Source organism: Electrona antarctica (assembly GCF_951216825.1).
Source record: "Electrona antarctica genome assembly, chromosome: 21".
Lineage (NCBI taxonomy): Eukaryota > Metazoa > Chordata > Actinopteri > Myctophiformes > Myctophidae > Electrona > Electrona antarctica.
Window position 1 is genome coordinate 23,759,604 of NC_136802.1, and position 15,193 is coordinate 23,774,796.

Below are 15,193 nucleotides of genomic sequence, written 5' to 3' on the forward strand. Positions count from 1 at the left end.
CTTCTCTATTCCTGTCTTCTTTCCCTTCCTCTCCTCTGTCCCAACAGCTCCCCTCCCTGTCCATATGGTCAGTTACGTGCGTGTGTGTGTGTGTGTGTGCGTGTGTGCGCGGGCGCACGTACGTGTGATATGGTATAGAGTCAAATTCCTTTGATGTCATACAGCGTTATGTGACACACAGGAACAACGAATCAATGGATGCACTTCTGGAATCAAATACACGCTTATTTACATTAATTAGTGCCATGGGAAAATTACAAGGTGGGTGTCTATGGTGTTGGGCCTGAGAGAGCGTCCTCAAGTATAGTCAGTGTGCAGGAGACAAGTTACACATTCCCAGGTCCAGTAGGCCTAGTACCACTCCTCTGCATAGAAAGAACGTTTACAGCAAGTGAGGTTTAACAACATCCATTGCTGGCATGACAACCATGAAAAATAGGCGCAATGGCCCTGGATGGACGTATACATCCAGCACACGTTTACTAATCAATCAAAACCTGCCAAGTGCAATTGTGTAGCTTATCAATCACTTTGGAGAGGTGCGTCCGGCATCATCGTCATTATACTGTAGATCACCAGTGTGCTTGACCTTGAGAACACGGTGAAGTCATCATGCACCTGCACGTATACGACAGCAATCAACACAGCACAGACATGACAGTGACAAAAAGAGGCAATTATGCCTTGTACACCAGTGAAATATCACTCATAGCTGGGCCTCATCCAGAACCTGACATGCAATAGGCATGTATTTCCCTACAGGCCAATACCAAAACCTAACCCAAACCAGTGGATATAGGCCTGTACCTCCTACGCCATGCCCTGAAGATAAAGATGACTCTTATTACTAATATTGGACAGTTCTGCTAGTTCTGCTCTGTAGTTAATACTGCAGTGGGGGCTTGCTTTTGAAGCCCGGAGCTGCGGTTTGGAGTCATAAGATTAACAGCATCAGATGCATTATTCACAGTGTTTGTCAGGAACAGCTTCGGGAACAGTACGCTAGTCGGTCCTTATTTTGTCAAACCCGTCGTCTGAACCACTGTACAGTGAAGCACAGATTTCGAGTAGAAAATAAGTAATTCAACAGCCACCATAATGACTTTAATGGCACGGCAGACTTTTTTATGTACACTGCTCTTTAGTGCTGAGAGCGTCTCAATGACATGCATGTTGACGAGTTAGTGTTTGGGCTGCTTTTGTCCCCCTCCCCCAACACGTCCCGGGGAAATACACCAGCCCTGGCAAATTACATTTTCACCTTGTCGCACAGAACAACCATGGAGGCATGGCATCTAATAAGTGATTAGAATACGTATTATGAGTGAACAGATATTAACCACTGGTTGCTCAGAGGCGCTGTGATTACCAGACTGCTTCACGACCCACTAAGTGATGGCCGCCCCATAAATAGGGGTCATGGTGTGTGACAATGTGACAGCTTGTCCACCTGGCGTGGTGAACGGAGGGCAGTGGAGATGGCTGGCTGGGTTAGAGAAGATGGATGGGCCTGCCAGAGGTTGCAGACAGTAGGGTTTTTATTGGAGACTGGCGAGTACATTATATGAGTTTGCTCCATGTATTGCTTCCGTCCTTTGGGTTAAAAGGCAGGGGCGCTCATATTATGTTGTCTCTCAGGTCAGATTTTGATGATGAGTCCTGTTTCAAGTCAGAACAATAACTTTGAGTTGTATAGTTACCTTGCCATGGTGTAACTCCAAAGGTGGACAAGAAATCAAAAAGAATTGCTCGATTGATTCGAAATTGATCATTCAAAAATATGCTCCTCATTGACTTACATTGTAGGCTGAAACAGCTGTCAAAGTCACTCTTTTAGCACATAAATGAACACAAAAATACACAAAATATAGAGCATTACCATTACCTTCCTGTAGATTTTACTATTTGAAGATCTGGATCTGGATCCACAGATCCAGTCCGGGTTTTCTTCCTAATAAAAATGGCAAAATCAACAGGAAGTTAACAACCCAGTACAAACAACTACTGGGTTTGTTGATGCGCTAGTAGTCTATATTGTCTGAACCAACTTTGTTTGTGTTTGTTTACGTACTAAAAGAGTGACTTTGAGAGTTGTTTCAGCGTATAATATAAGTCAATGAGGAGCATATTTAAGGTAACTACAGTACTACAGCCCTTTAAGCAGCAAGGGAGTTTTGCTCGTGGTTTTGACTTGTATATTTTGCTTCATCTTACCATTTCTTTGTGTGCTAATCAATAATGTTTATTTGTCTCTATTCATGATACTGGTACAATCATCAGAACGTTCCTAGCTGTCAAATATATATACACATGTTCATTTCTTAATTTTTTACCTATTTGTCTATATTCCAAGGCAGAAGCATAATACAAATATGTATATCATATTTTAATGATATATTAATATTACCGTAACTCATATTTGGGAGTTGCCGGTGGCGCTACACAGGATGGCAGCTTTAATTATTCATTAATTTAATTATTATTATCATACCATTTCCGATGTACAATATCCTACTAGATAACTAAAATAGCAAAACAACAAGATTTGGCACTGTCAATGGAACCTGCTATACATCTAAACTAATTGATGGTTATAATTAGGTCCAGCTGCTATACAGACAGCTCTTATGGAGGACTTAAAGTTAATAATAGAATCAACTTAAGGCTTTCATGTAACCCATTTCACATGCTGCAGAGTAAAAAAATGAGTGAAATAACATTCAGATTCGGGTACAGGGACCCAATAATTCCAGTGGGGATTAAAACACAAAAAAACACAAAAAAACTATAGCCTGAGGTGGTCGTGGTTGTCATTCCGTTCAGCCACAGAGGAAACTAATTATCGACCCAGCAGCTCTTTTTAAAATGGAGCCTAATGCCTGGTCTCCTGAACGAGCTATTGTTACCCCAAAGAATTAGGGGAAGAAATAACCCTAAATTCACCTCAAATGTATTGTTAGATTCTCATATTATAGTCATTTTGTGCAAGCTGCAATAGTTGAGTATCCTAAGACATCCTAAGTCAACTCAAATTGCACACTTTTCCAGCTTTCAGATATATTGACAGAACGGGCTAATATACCCTGGCTCTACGTAATGTTGTGTCATTGAGAAAGACACTGAACCCCATCAGTGTATGAATGTGTTTGTGAAAGGGTGAATGTGAGGCATGTATTGTAAAGCCTTTTGAATAGTCAGAAGACAAGTGTTATATAAAATAAATGCAGTGCATGAATATAAATATGGAGCTGCAATAGTGCTCATATACACAAAATGACCCACTGATAGTTTTGCTCATATTGTAATTATACAGTAGCCTTGTCATTGTAGTACTGTAGCTGCCATGATTGTAACTAATCACACATTCCTTATTGTCCTCTACCGCTTTAGTGATAATGTATTCTGTCATTGGCTCAGTCTCTCACCATCATTAAGATCCAGTTATATAAGTGATGAGTGATTTACAACTCAACATGTCTATCATTCTGAATCCATACTGTGCGTTGTTAGAGATATTATTACAGTATACATTATGTGAAGCTCACTTGATATATCAGTGACAGCATCCTTCCGAAATGTATGTATAGTATGTATGTACGTATGCTTACATACATACAGTACATTAGTTATGTCATCAAGAATGGTGGTCCCTTACACCGACATACATACATACCAAGCCGATCCCTTATTGGCCGGTGGACAACACCGACATACATACATACATACATACCCAGCCGATTGCAGTACTTGCGCGCTCTGCTTGTGCAAGTAATTATGTTTTTTTACATTCTGTTAATCTTAATCTTGAAACAGAGTACACGTACAGTATCTCATACATACGATACCTTCTCTGAACATTGATTGCTTTATCCCTCCTATGATTTTCTGGGATTTTCTCTTAGGAACACCACATTAAAACTTGAACGTTGGCCCATTCTGTTGGGTAGTATTTTTGGCGTTAACCGCTAAATGCTTTTATCTCCTTAATCCCGACTATAATTCCACCAGAGTGATATTGGAATGTAATCTTCATTTGCCTCCCATCATATTGATTGCCACATCAATACAGGAACAATACAGCATATTCTTCACATTAGGATGGAACAGAGAAGGTGATGAAATCTGCCAGTATTGCTTACAGAGTTGTATTACTCGGCGTGTATGCCCAGTGATGAAAGGAATACACATCAGCTGGAATCCTCGCCAGAAAGAGATGATTATACAGTAATCTGTTCATATCAGCGCATGTCATTTAGTGACTTGTACTGTCATATATAGCCATTATTGCGATGTCACTCACAACATTTGATGTCAGCACTGTATATCGCTGTTGTCTCCATACATGGAGCTATAGGTTGTCTCCATATATAGAGTTCTAATAACGAAGGCTTTCACCTTGAGCTCCATACATGGAGACAACCTATAGCTATAGCTGATGCCCCCCATGCCAAAGCACCAGCGCTCGCCCAGCAGTCTGCCGTCAACGCCCCAGGCGTGTTACTGGTACTGTCACATATATCCATTATACAGTATCCCTAGTCTCACTGGCTGTCATTCAATGCCCATGCATTATGCATTATTATACACACGCACGCACGGCGCACGCACGCACGCACGCACGCACGCACGCACGCACACACACAGAGATCGAGGTTATAAATAACTCCATGTCCAGGGCTGGCCCTCGTCCACAACAGCATGACATGGCACAACACATAACCTCCTAGCTTTCATAGCTAGCCTCGATATTAGAGCCTTTCCTCCGCTGCACCGACAATGACACTGATCCCCAGCCACGAGACAGAGCCATCGAAGAACAGAAAACAAGAAGGAAAGACGGGTGTAGTAGTTAGAGTTATGGACCCAGAGGAGGAGGTAATCCCTCCTCCTTTCTTTTGTTTGCACCTCTTTGTTTTGGTTTCATTTCGCCACCCTTACCATTGTTCTTCTTCTCCTTCCAGAATGGTCTTAACGCACTGCATCTGGCGGCAAAGGAGGGTCATTTAGACCTGGTCCAGGAGCTACTGGAGAGAGGCTCTGACGTGGACTCGGCCACAAAGGTAGGTTAGCTTCTCTTCGGTTCCCAGCAAGCCAAACGACGCCATGATGACGTCCTACGTCATTTCCAGGACGTCTTCACCAGTTGAAATAATATAGCTTATTCTGGGCCAGATCTGACTTAGTTATGATGTATGACTTAAGTTGATCTGGCCTCGATCGGACTCTCTCTGATTCATCCAGGGACGTCCGTCTTAGTGGGCAGATTTTTTGTTGGTTGAAATCAGGTGATTTTCTGGGCCAGATCTGACTTCAATCGAGATGTCACTAATTGTTCAGGTGCTGACCGTGCTTGCTGGGTTCGCTTCCTCAACTCTCCTCAGTTCCCCTCATACCTTGAGCAATGACAGAAAGATAGGGGCATTCAAATGTGTTTTCAAAAGTATACACAGTAAAGATGTTCAACTGTGTATGTTAGGATATAATTTGCTCACTAATGCTAATGTGCCTATGCTGATAGCATATGTCTAGACTCTAGAGGCAGCAGTACAAGACCGTGAATTGACAGATTGCAGGATATCATTTTCAACTGGCTTGAGCCAAATTTGATCTCCATGAAGACATAGGTTTTAGCACCAGTTTCTTTGGGACCCTGCTGCAGATATTTTATACTACTACACACCGGTTCTGGATCAAGCTAGTACATCATAGTTTTATGACGTACTAACCTGTGCACACCTGTGCAGAAGTCTCATGATGACTCACTGAGAAACATTGTTACACCATTTTGCGCTGAAAAGGTATAATCCCTGCACATTGTCATTGTCCGTCCAGATATCCTTGAACCAAACTTCATGGATATCTGGACCCTCGGGTGGTGCAGGGGTAAAGTATGTGCCCACCACCGCAGAGTCTAGGGCTTTGAATCCGGCTTGGCGAGTGTGTATTCGAACACACAGGATGGTATTTGTCACTGCACGTACTTCTACGAGCTGGGGCGGCACCTGTCAGTGGATAATGTTGAACGAGAGCAGTAGGACATAGGAGCTACGGTAAAAAAGAATTGGCCACTCTAAATTAAAAAACGAAAAACGAAGCGTAACTTACAGCTGAATGACCAGGAACGTTTCCTCTGTGAATCTACGCAGTCTCTCGAGACAGGCTGTTGGCCTGCCCTAGAAGTTCCTGCCCTAGAAGTTCTAAAATGAGTAACAAATAAAGTCGTCACTCCCCCCCCCCCCCCCCCCCCCCCCCAGATATATAGAAATATATTTTAAAGATATCTTACAAAAATAATAATAAAATATATATTTTCGTGAATGGATATGACAAACACATGTCACAAAGTTCACAGAGTTGTCTGGCTTGACCGACGAATGCTGTCTTGATCTGGCTGCCAAACCACAACCCTAAATCTACAGTAACCCTAGCCCGGTCATTGCGCATATCGTCATAATTCTGGTCATTCATCTAGGTGTAAAAACAATCTTCTCCAGATGGTTAAAGTATTTAGAGATGATGTGAAACAGGCATGCTAAGAAGACCTGATACAGATCGTGGAATAGAGATGATGTGAAACAGGCATGCTAAGAAGACCTGATACAGATAGTGGAATAGTCGACGGAAACATTTTGCGATCAGTCCAAACTGCCATTTCTGCCGTTTAGGATATCATCTTGGACGTTGGCCTCAAAATGAAATCCATGCTGCATGGCAGTTGCCTAGCAGCAGAGCTCAACCGCAGGAACAAGAGGAATGGAGGCCTTTGAATGTTCTACGTTCTAAGTAAAAATATCACAGTCTCTGGTGATGGCATTAGACTCCCAAAATAGCATCATGTTGTCAATGAGTTGTTGATGTGAACAGACATTAAAAAACGGCCAGAATGGCCTGGGCCGTGGCTCAGTGGTCCAGGCACCTTGGCTGGTAATCCAGCCTGGCAGTGTGCCGCGGGTTCGACTCCCGATCCCGACGGCCCTTACTGCATGTCACCCCCCCATCTCTCTCCCCATTTCCTGTCAGCCTACTGTCTATCCCTCCATGAAAAATATAAAATAAAGGCGAAAGCCACAAAAAAACGTCCAGAATCATCAACCATGGTGGAAGCAAAAGAAGTTAACTACTTACTGTATCTTTATGGCTTTATGGCTAGCTTACTGCACCGGTTCTCAACCGGGGACCACCAGTTAAGTTATAGAGTTAAGGGTCCGTAATTCAGAGACTATAGTAGTGGTAGTACTGATTATAATTTATGTTAAGTCACAAATCACAGAAAGACCAAAATTACTGCATGTGACCAGCCAGGTGGTTTGGACTACCTGTTTTTCATCAGATAATCCGTGGCTCTGTCTATTAGGGAACAGAACTGCTGTCCCTGGCATATCTAAAAATGATTTCACTATTATAAAGGTCACACTTTCCACATCCGTGGTCATCATATGGGCATACCTAACAATGGATGCAAAATAATTGGGAAATGTTTTGTATTTTTATATAGTCCATAAAAATCGAATTTTTATTACTTCCTGAAAACAAAAACGTGCTGCGTGATGACGTGTCGAGGCCCACATCAATAAAAGCCAATAAAAATGAAGCTCACCCGTTTGATTCCCATTGCTGCATCGTCCTCCGTCCTTTGGTTTGATTACAAACTACTCCGTTTTTAATCCCATTCAAGATGACATCCAGACAGTGTATTACTAGCAGCACGCTAAGATACTGTATGTGTCTGAAAACATTATAGGGTAGAATAAGCCAAGAGCTTTGCTGCCTGTCGCTCTGACTTTGTTTACAAACAGATCTGCTCGTGTGTGCGCGTGCAGAACCACGTCCCGTAGCCTGGAGGGATGCGACGTTCTGACTGGTTCAAAATCAGTGAGCTTGGCTTTTCAGGGTGAAACTTCAAAATAAAATACCCAATTTAACCATTTCACCCCGTCTTTAAAGTAAGGATTCAGCTTGACAAACTCACCATAGCAACCCTAGTCCAGGCAGGTTCTGGAAATCCCACACGTGACTACACAGCAAACAGTCTGTTCAGCAGTGCTGCCAAATAATTTTCCATTACTATCAGCAGGTGGATTTCGCTGATCAGAGTTGGCAGATGATGTTTTTTGTGTGTGTGTTTTATTTATATATAATCCACAAATCTCTGTGTGTGAATGACAATTATACAACAGGTCGTTTCGAGGAAACAATCTGATTGGTTGAAACAGCTTATAGCCGTTCCTTAAACCAGCGCAAAGGAACGGCTCAGTGGACTCAGTGGCTAGGCTAGCTAGTTTCTTGGGACATTTGTGGTCGTGGGGACTACATATGTCATTAAAATGATGACATATGTGATTTATGATCAACATTTATGATTAACTGTTATTATTGCAATTATACACTGCTGCGATACCTTTCGGAAACGCAGGCGTGCATTAATGACGTTAAAAAACAGCCTCTCGTGTAATATCGCTTAAATGAGCTCTAGATTTTTTATTCTTGCAAATCATAATCCTCTGGGCCACTGGAAGCACCCTGGGTATACAAAGTATCATCAGTAATTATTAGCTTGATTTTAAATGCTAGCATTCGGTTCCTCAAATGCCTTCAGTGTTTCTGAAACCTTGGTGTGGTGTTGCATTGTGTTTCTGTGTTTCTCATTGCCCCTGTGTGTTCTCTCTCTCCTCCAGAAAGGAAACACAGCTCTCCACATCTCCTCTCTGGCTGGTCAGGGTGAAGTTGTGAAGGTCCTGGTCAAACGAGGTGCTGACATCAACTCACAGTCTCAGGTAAACCTTGCTGTGGCATTCAGTACATTTCTGAGCAGACATCTTTACTCTCTGAATGAGAGCAACACATCTTTTATTACCTCAAATACCCAATAGATCAGACAAAGGGAAATATGTATGAGGCGAGTAATTCAGTTCAGGATACCGGTCTCAACATTTACTTTGTGACGACACAGACACTATGACTTGCATTGTGTTAATGAAGTGCTTGACCGCTATGTCATGTCTGTGTGTATTCCAGAATGGCTTTACTCCCCTGTACATGGCTGCCCAGGAAAACCATATGGATGTGGTACGATACCTCCTGGAGAATGGAGGCAACCAGAGCACCGCTACAGAGGTGAGGAAGTGTGTGTGTGTGTGTGTGTGTGTGTGTGTGTGTGTGTGTGTGTGTGTGTGTGTGTGTGTGTGTGTGTGCGTGTGCGTGTGCGTGCGTGCCTGGATTTATAATCATGGGAAATACCCAGAATTTTAAATGAATGAGTCAAATACATTTCAATTATCATAAATATGATGGACTACTAGAACCTGTCAATCAATTCAGGCGTGTTCAGGCGAGTTAGCACTTCCGCATTTGGGCACCAAATATTGGCCCAAATCAAGACAAATCAAGTAGAGTGTTCTTCCGGGTGCTTCAAACACCAGTGAGCAAACTTTCACTAAAATTAATAGCTGGGGGGGGGGGGGGGGGGGGTCCGCCCTCTAGTTCAGGGATTCTCAACGGTTTTGGCTGGGGACCCCCGAAATGCCATGTCTCGCGACCCCTGCACCCTCCCCACCCCCAATAGAAATTGACCGCTACAATAACCTTAATAATAGAGAAAATACATCATGAATAAATACTGAAACCAGATATAATCATTAAGGGAAATGCACTTACTTTGTAAACTCTTAACTTCCATTTTTGAGCCATTCAGTTGCAAAAACATCTGGGGACCCCCCCGACATAATTTGGTCGCGACCCCCAGGTTGAGAACCCCTGCAGTCTATATTTCATGACATACAGTTGGAGGCCATCGATATTGTCCTTTTCTTTTTGCTGAGGTTTGCGTGATCTGCGCAAAAGGACAGTTAATCCATTTTGGGCGGGAACCCCTTTTGGTGTTTTAAACTATGTTATAATTTAGCTATTGAAAAATAGCAGATCTACAAGCTCATAGCGCGCCACCGAGTGGCGCGCTATGAGCTTGTAGGTCTGCTATTTTTGAAAAATCGTGAAAATATTTATTTCAGAAAACTGGAGGATTTAGAAGGATTTTTTAAAATTTTGAGGTCAGGCCTAAATGGGTCAAATGATAAGGGACAATATCGGTGGCACCCAACTGTAACTCTGTGCTCCTGTCCCCTGCATGCAGGACGGCTTCACGCCGCTGGCCATCGCCCTCCAGCAGGGACACAATCAGGTGGTGTCCGTCCTGCTGGAGAACGACACCAAGGGCAAGGTGCGTCTGCCCGCGCTGCACATCGCCGCCCGCAAGGACGACACCAAGTCTGCCGCGCTGCTGCTGCAGAACGACCACAACGCTGACGTCCAGTCCAAGGTGCGTTGTTGTCCCCGGACCCCACTTTGAGAACCACTGCTGTAAAGGCCTATTCATACTCCGGTTTTAGGTGATGAGGTGACCATCGAAAAGGTGGTCACCTCATCACATACCTGTGATGAATAGGGCATAAATAGGGCCTTTAGTCAGTGCTGTTTCTGGGTCATTGTGTTGGCATGATGTGGGTTGCTAATGTGTCGATGTGTTGACGTGCCAATAATGTGCAATGTAATTTTAGTTTTTGAAGTTTCTCACTTTTTGAGAGAAGGTGTGAACTCGAGAGGGAATCGAACTTGCGAATCGGTACTCTAGCCGTCTTGCGAAAAGACGAAGGCAGACTTTTGATTTGATGTTAAACTTAAAAGTTTGTATAGAGTATCTGTCGGACTATAGTGCATCAGTAGTTGTGTTTCCATCTGTCTGTGCGTCTGTCTGTCTGTCTGTTCTGTCTGTTCTGTCTGTCTGTCTGTTCTGTCTGTTCTGTTCTCTCTCTCTCTCTCCCTCTCTCCTTCAGTATCTGTGTACCTGCCAAGTGCCCTTTGGTCCTGCCACTAACTGGGTCTATCCCTCTCTTTGAGTCAACCGCCTCTTCCTCCTCTCCCCCACACTTACTCTCACCCCTCCCCACCCCCCCCCCATCACCCTCCCTTCACCCGCTGGGTGACTAAGTGTAGCACTGTGTCTACTGCATGGAGTATGCCACTGTGCTGCAGGTGGTATGGTGGTGACGTAACGTTGTGGGCTGCATGCACCAATGGGGGGGGTTGTCTTCACTGGGTTGGAGACAAAACGTCTATCCGGTATTGGGGACTCACACCACTGTTGCCACCACTGTGAGGCAACATGGTTAATGAGTAGAGATCCTAAGTCAAATGTAATTGTACCTGTTTAACAAGCGAGACCTGAGGAACGATGGGTGGTATACATCACATCTGGGGTTTGGCCACCAGTGCAACTTAACAGCAGTTGAGTTACTTTTTAAAGCTATACACTTTGGTAGAGGTTTGTGTTGTGTAGTTACCTTGCACTGATTTAAGTATTGGCAAGATATCTTCAGTAGTTGCTCCACTGATTAGAACATTATATTCCAAAATAATCTTCTTGTTGACTTGCACAGTGAAACTGCTCTCAAAGTCACTCTTTGAGAGCAGATACTTCCCAATAACATTGCAAAACCCAACACAGCATACAGTCAACTAGTAAAATCAATAGGATTTGGGCATTTTCATTCAAAAAACATTATGCTATATCGCCGGTTTCGTATTGTTGGCAGAATCCACTTTGTTTGCATTCATATACTGTAGGAGCTCCTGTTTGGATTATCAATTTCTAATCAACAGCGCATCTACTGACGATTCTCCAATATTTGGAGAGTGTTGATTTTGACATAGTCTCTTGAATAGTTTTCATTTAGTTTTAGTCACATTTTAGTCACCTGGAATGTTTTAGTGTTTTAGTCGACTAAGTCTATAGATTTACTAGTCGACTAAAATGTATTTTGGAGGGCATTGATGCCGTCACAATGACTGATTTTACCCTTGCTGAAAATAGCCGATCTACAAGCTTGTAGATCTGCTATTTTATGTAAAATGACTTATGCCGGATCTCTTGTCCACTAGTCCCTTCCTAACATTTTAGTCTAGTTGTTGACAAAATTGTCAATATATTTAGTCTTAGTTTTTGTCATAATAGCTTAGTTCTCGTCAGTGAAAAAAGGTAGTCGACGAACATTTTTGTCATAGTCGACGATATCAACACTGTTTGGAGATACCTCATGGTAAGGTAACTACACAACCCATCGAGTCCCATGTCTGTGCTGTTGAAGCATCCTTGAGTCCCATGTCTGTGCTGTTGAAGCATCCTTGAGTAAGGCAGCCACTGAATTCCTGATGAGGACCAAGAGCTATTGCTCTTTGGCTGACCATACGCTCAAACATCTGCATGCATGCAGAGTTGCCAGATAAAGGAGAATGTACAGTTGGGTGCCACCGATATTGTCCCTTATCATTTGACCCATTTAGGCCTGACCTCAACATTTAAAAAAATCCTTCTAAATCCTCCAGTTTTCTGAAATAAATATTTTCACGATTTTTCAAAAATAGCAGACCTACAAGCTCGTAGCGCGCCACTCGGTGGCGCGCTATGAGCTTGTAGATCTGCTATTTTTCAATAGCTAAATTATAACATAATGTTTAAAACACCAAAAGGGGTTCCCGCCCAAAATGGGTTAACTGTCCTTTTGCGCAGATCACGCAAAACTCAGCAAAAAGAAAAGGACAATATCGATGGCCTCCAACTGTACCAATACGCAAATATAATAATGATTTCAAAATGTACATTATAAGAAAAACTTGTGTTGATGTTGGAACACCAGAGCTGTGGCAAAACCCCAACACAGCTATGAGTGTTCCTCCAATACCGGATGGTGGCTTTAAGTGGCGTGGCTAGAGTGAAGTTGAACAACTATTTCCTGTATTAAATGTTTGATGCACCAGTGCTCCTCAATGTTAAATATTACATACGCTTAGTTTATTGTACTGTGAAAATGTCGTTAACACAGGGCGGCCATAATGTGTGTTGTTATATAACAGAATACAATACATACATACAGTACAGTAACGTGTATCTCTCTCGGGTTATGCAGACATGAAATGGAATGTTTCAGCTGTAGCGATGCAGTCCTCAACATGAGTCACAGGAAACACCTAGGAGAACGTCTATAAATGGCAGCATCTCATGCACGCGCGCACACACACACACACACACACACACACACACACACACACACACACGTGAACGAGTGTGACGTAAATCAGTGTAATCAGTTCATGCTTTGAGGACAAGACTGACCTCTGTGCAGAAACAGGAGGTATATTATACTGTAGACTTGCCACAGTAGGAAGCACCTAGGATTGCATAATATGCTTCCTAGTCTACTATATTATTATGTATTATTGAAGACTACAGTCAATAATTTCACATATATAACCTGTCAGGATAAAACATGATTTGAATTGAATACAGAACAATCTATGAACAAATATAACAAATGCAGCTGGTGCTGCAAACCCTGCCTGCACCGAAATATCTTCTTCTGCATTTGGTAATTCCTGAGATAATGGCTCATTACATCATTTTAACCCTGACCTTTATTGTGACTTTGACCCTACTGATAATGTCCACCAATTCTTCTTCTAATGCTCAATTTTGACCTTGATTATGAACTTAAGCCATAATTAACTGCTCCCCGGGCAGCCAGCCACTGCTCCCCATAGTTAGCATGGAAGAATTTCACGTGTGTGCAAATGTGTTATACCCCAATAACAACAACTACAAACACACTCGGGGTCCACTCCAGAGTCTATGTACTGTGTACATGATTATGTTAAAAACAAAACAGTTTTGAGAGCAACTTAAAGTAAATCGTACCACTCCAGCCACGTCACTTGCCAATATAATACCTCACTGTACAGCCTAGCCCCTGAGCTGCTGTCCGCTTTACGGCGTGCGTGCGTACGTGAAGTTGTCTAACTGAATGATGTTTCCCTCCCTTGCTCCTCTGTGCTTCAGATGATGGTCAATAGGACTACTGAGGTATACACACACACCCTCCTACTAAACATCTCCACATCTCCACCACCACTACATAGTCACAAGCCCTCCCTTATATTCCTCCCTTCATTCTCTCATTGTTTGAGCCTCCTCATTGTTCCACAGCACTGCATGGTGCCACGATGAGGACCACTTATGAGTTTCTCTATATATATATTTTTTTACTCCCTTGAGTTTGGTCTGAGTTTGCTTTGAGTATAAGCCCATGCACGGCTACCATGGAGTCTACTGTGTGCCCACACACATGCCGAGCGCACTCTTTGGTTATACGTTTGCTTGGTTTTGTTTTTACATACGTGTATCTATTCATTGTCAACCTTCTTTTGTTTTGTTTGTATCGTCACAAAGTACGCCTTTGTTTTGTTTTCTCATTTCCATGATCTTATTTCTTTAAAATCATTGGAACTATTCCATACATACTTATGACTGAAATGTGTGATTATAGTGCTGAAGCGATGTACCATGCTATGATATTGTCTTAGAGTCTACATTATGTTCTATGTTTACGTTGTGTTGCATGATTTATAGAGATGCATTTTGAGATAAGGCGACCATTAAAAAAAAAGTCTTATTGTAAAACATGATGAATATAAAGGATTACATGATCTGGGGTCTCGTGGGTCGTGACTCCTGACCCATTCATTTAAAAGCATGCTAGTATGGAGATTAGAGATGGCTTCTATTTCCAAATCTTGGCATGCAAGCCTTAATCAAAATCTGCGACGTGCTTGGCAAGAGGATTGAAGAATGACCTGAAAAGCATGTTTGCATCTATGCTATATCTTAATTTGCACCATTTTAAGCTTTTTTAAATGTTTAACTCTTTTGAAACCATCACGTTAGTCTCTGTTCTTCACACTTTTGTAAACAATGTTTTCACATTAAATCGGACCGTGACTTACAGAACGGAAAGGTAAGGCAAGCATTTCAACAATTTAATATACTGTACAACATGCTCTGCAATCTCTCTTCACTTTCCATATCTATTTTGATCTATATTTTTCTCGTGCCTAACATGATATAACTGATATGACGTACAGTCAACATAGTGCACCAAAACCTACAGTCCCCAGTTCTGCGTAATATTATGATTTCAATATGATTTGATGGTGGTCTTTCTGGTCTCGTCCTGTAAATGCTGTACTGTATGGGGTGACTAAAAATGTCTGTGTAGTTTTATGTCCATAACTGTGTGTACTGTACGTCTGTTCAATCAGCTTGTCTTCGTTTCTTATACCAAAGAATTACCTTTTGATTTGTTTTTAC

General features: G+C 42.4%; 1 protein-coding gene across 1 annotated transcript in view; it reads left to right on the plus strand.

Annotated features, from left to right (window-relative positions):
* Nucleotides 1-15,193, plus strand: part of LOC306914294 (ankyrin-2-like) — a 98,018-nt gene that overhangs the window by 14,226 nt on the left and 68,599 nt on the right. The window contains exons 3-6 of the mRNA XM_079491291.1: nt 4,962-5,060; nt 8,676-8,774; nt 9,016-9,114; nt 10,130-10,315. Of these exons, the coding sequence (XP_079347417.1) occupies nt 4,962-5,060; nt 8,676-8,774; nt 9,016-9,114; nt 10,130-10,315 (483 nt within the window). The remainder of the gene's footprint in view (nt 1-4,961; nt 5,061-8,675; nt 8,775-9,015; nt 9,115-10,129; nt 10,316-15,193) is intronic.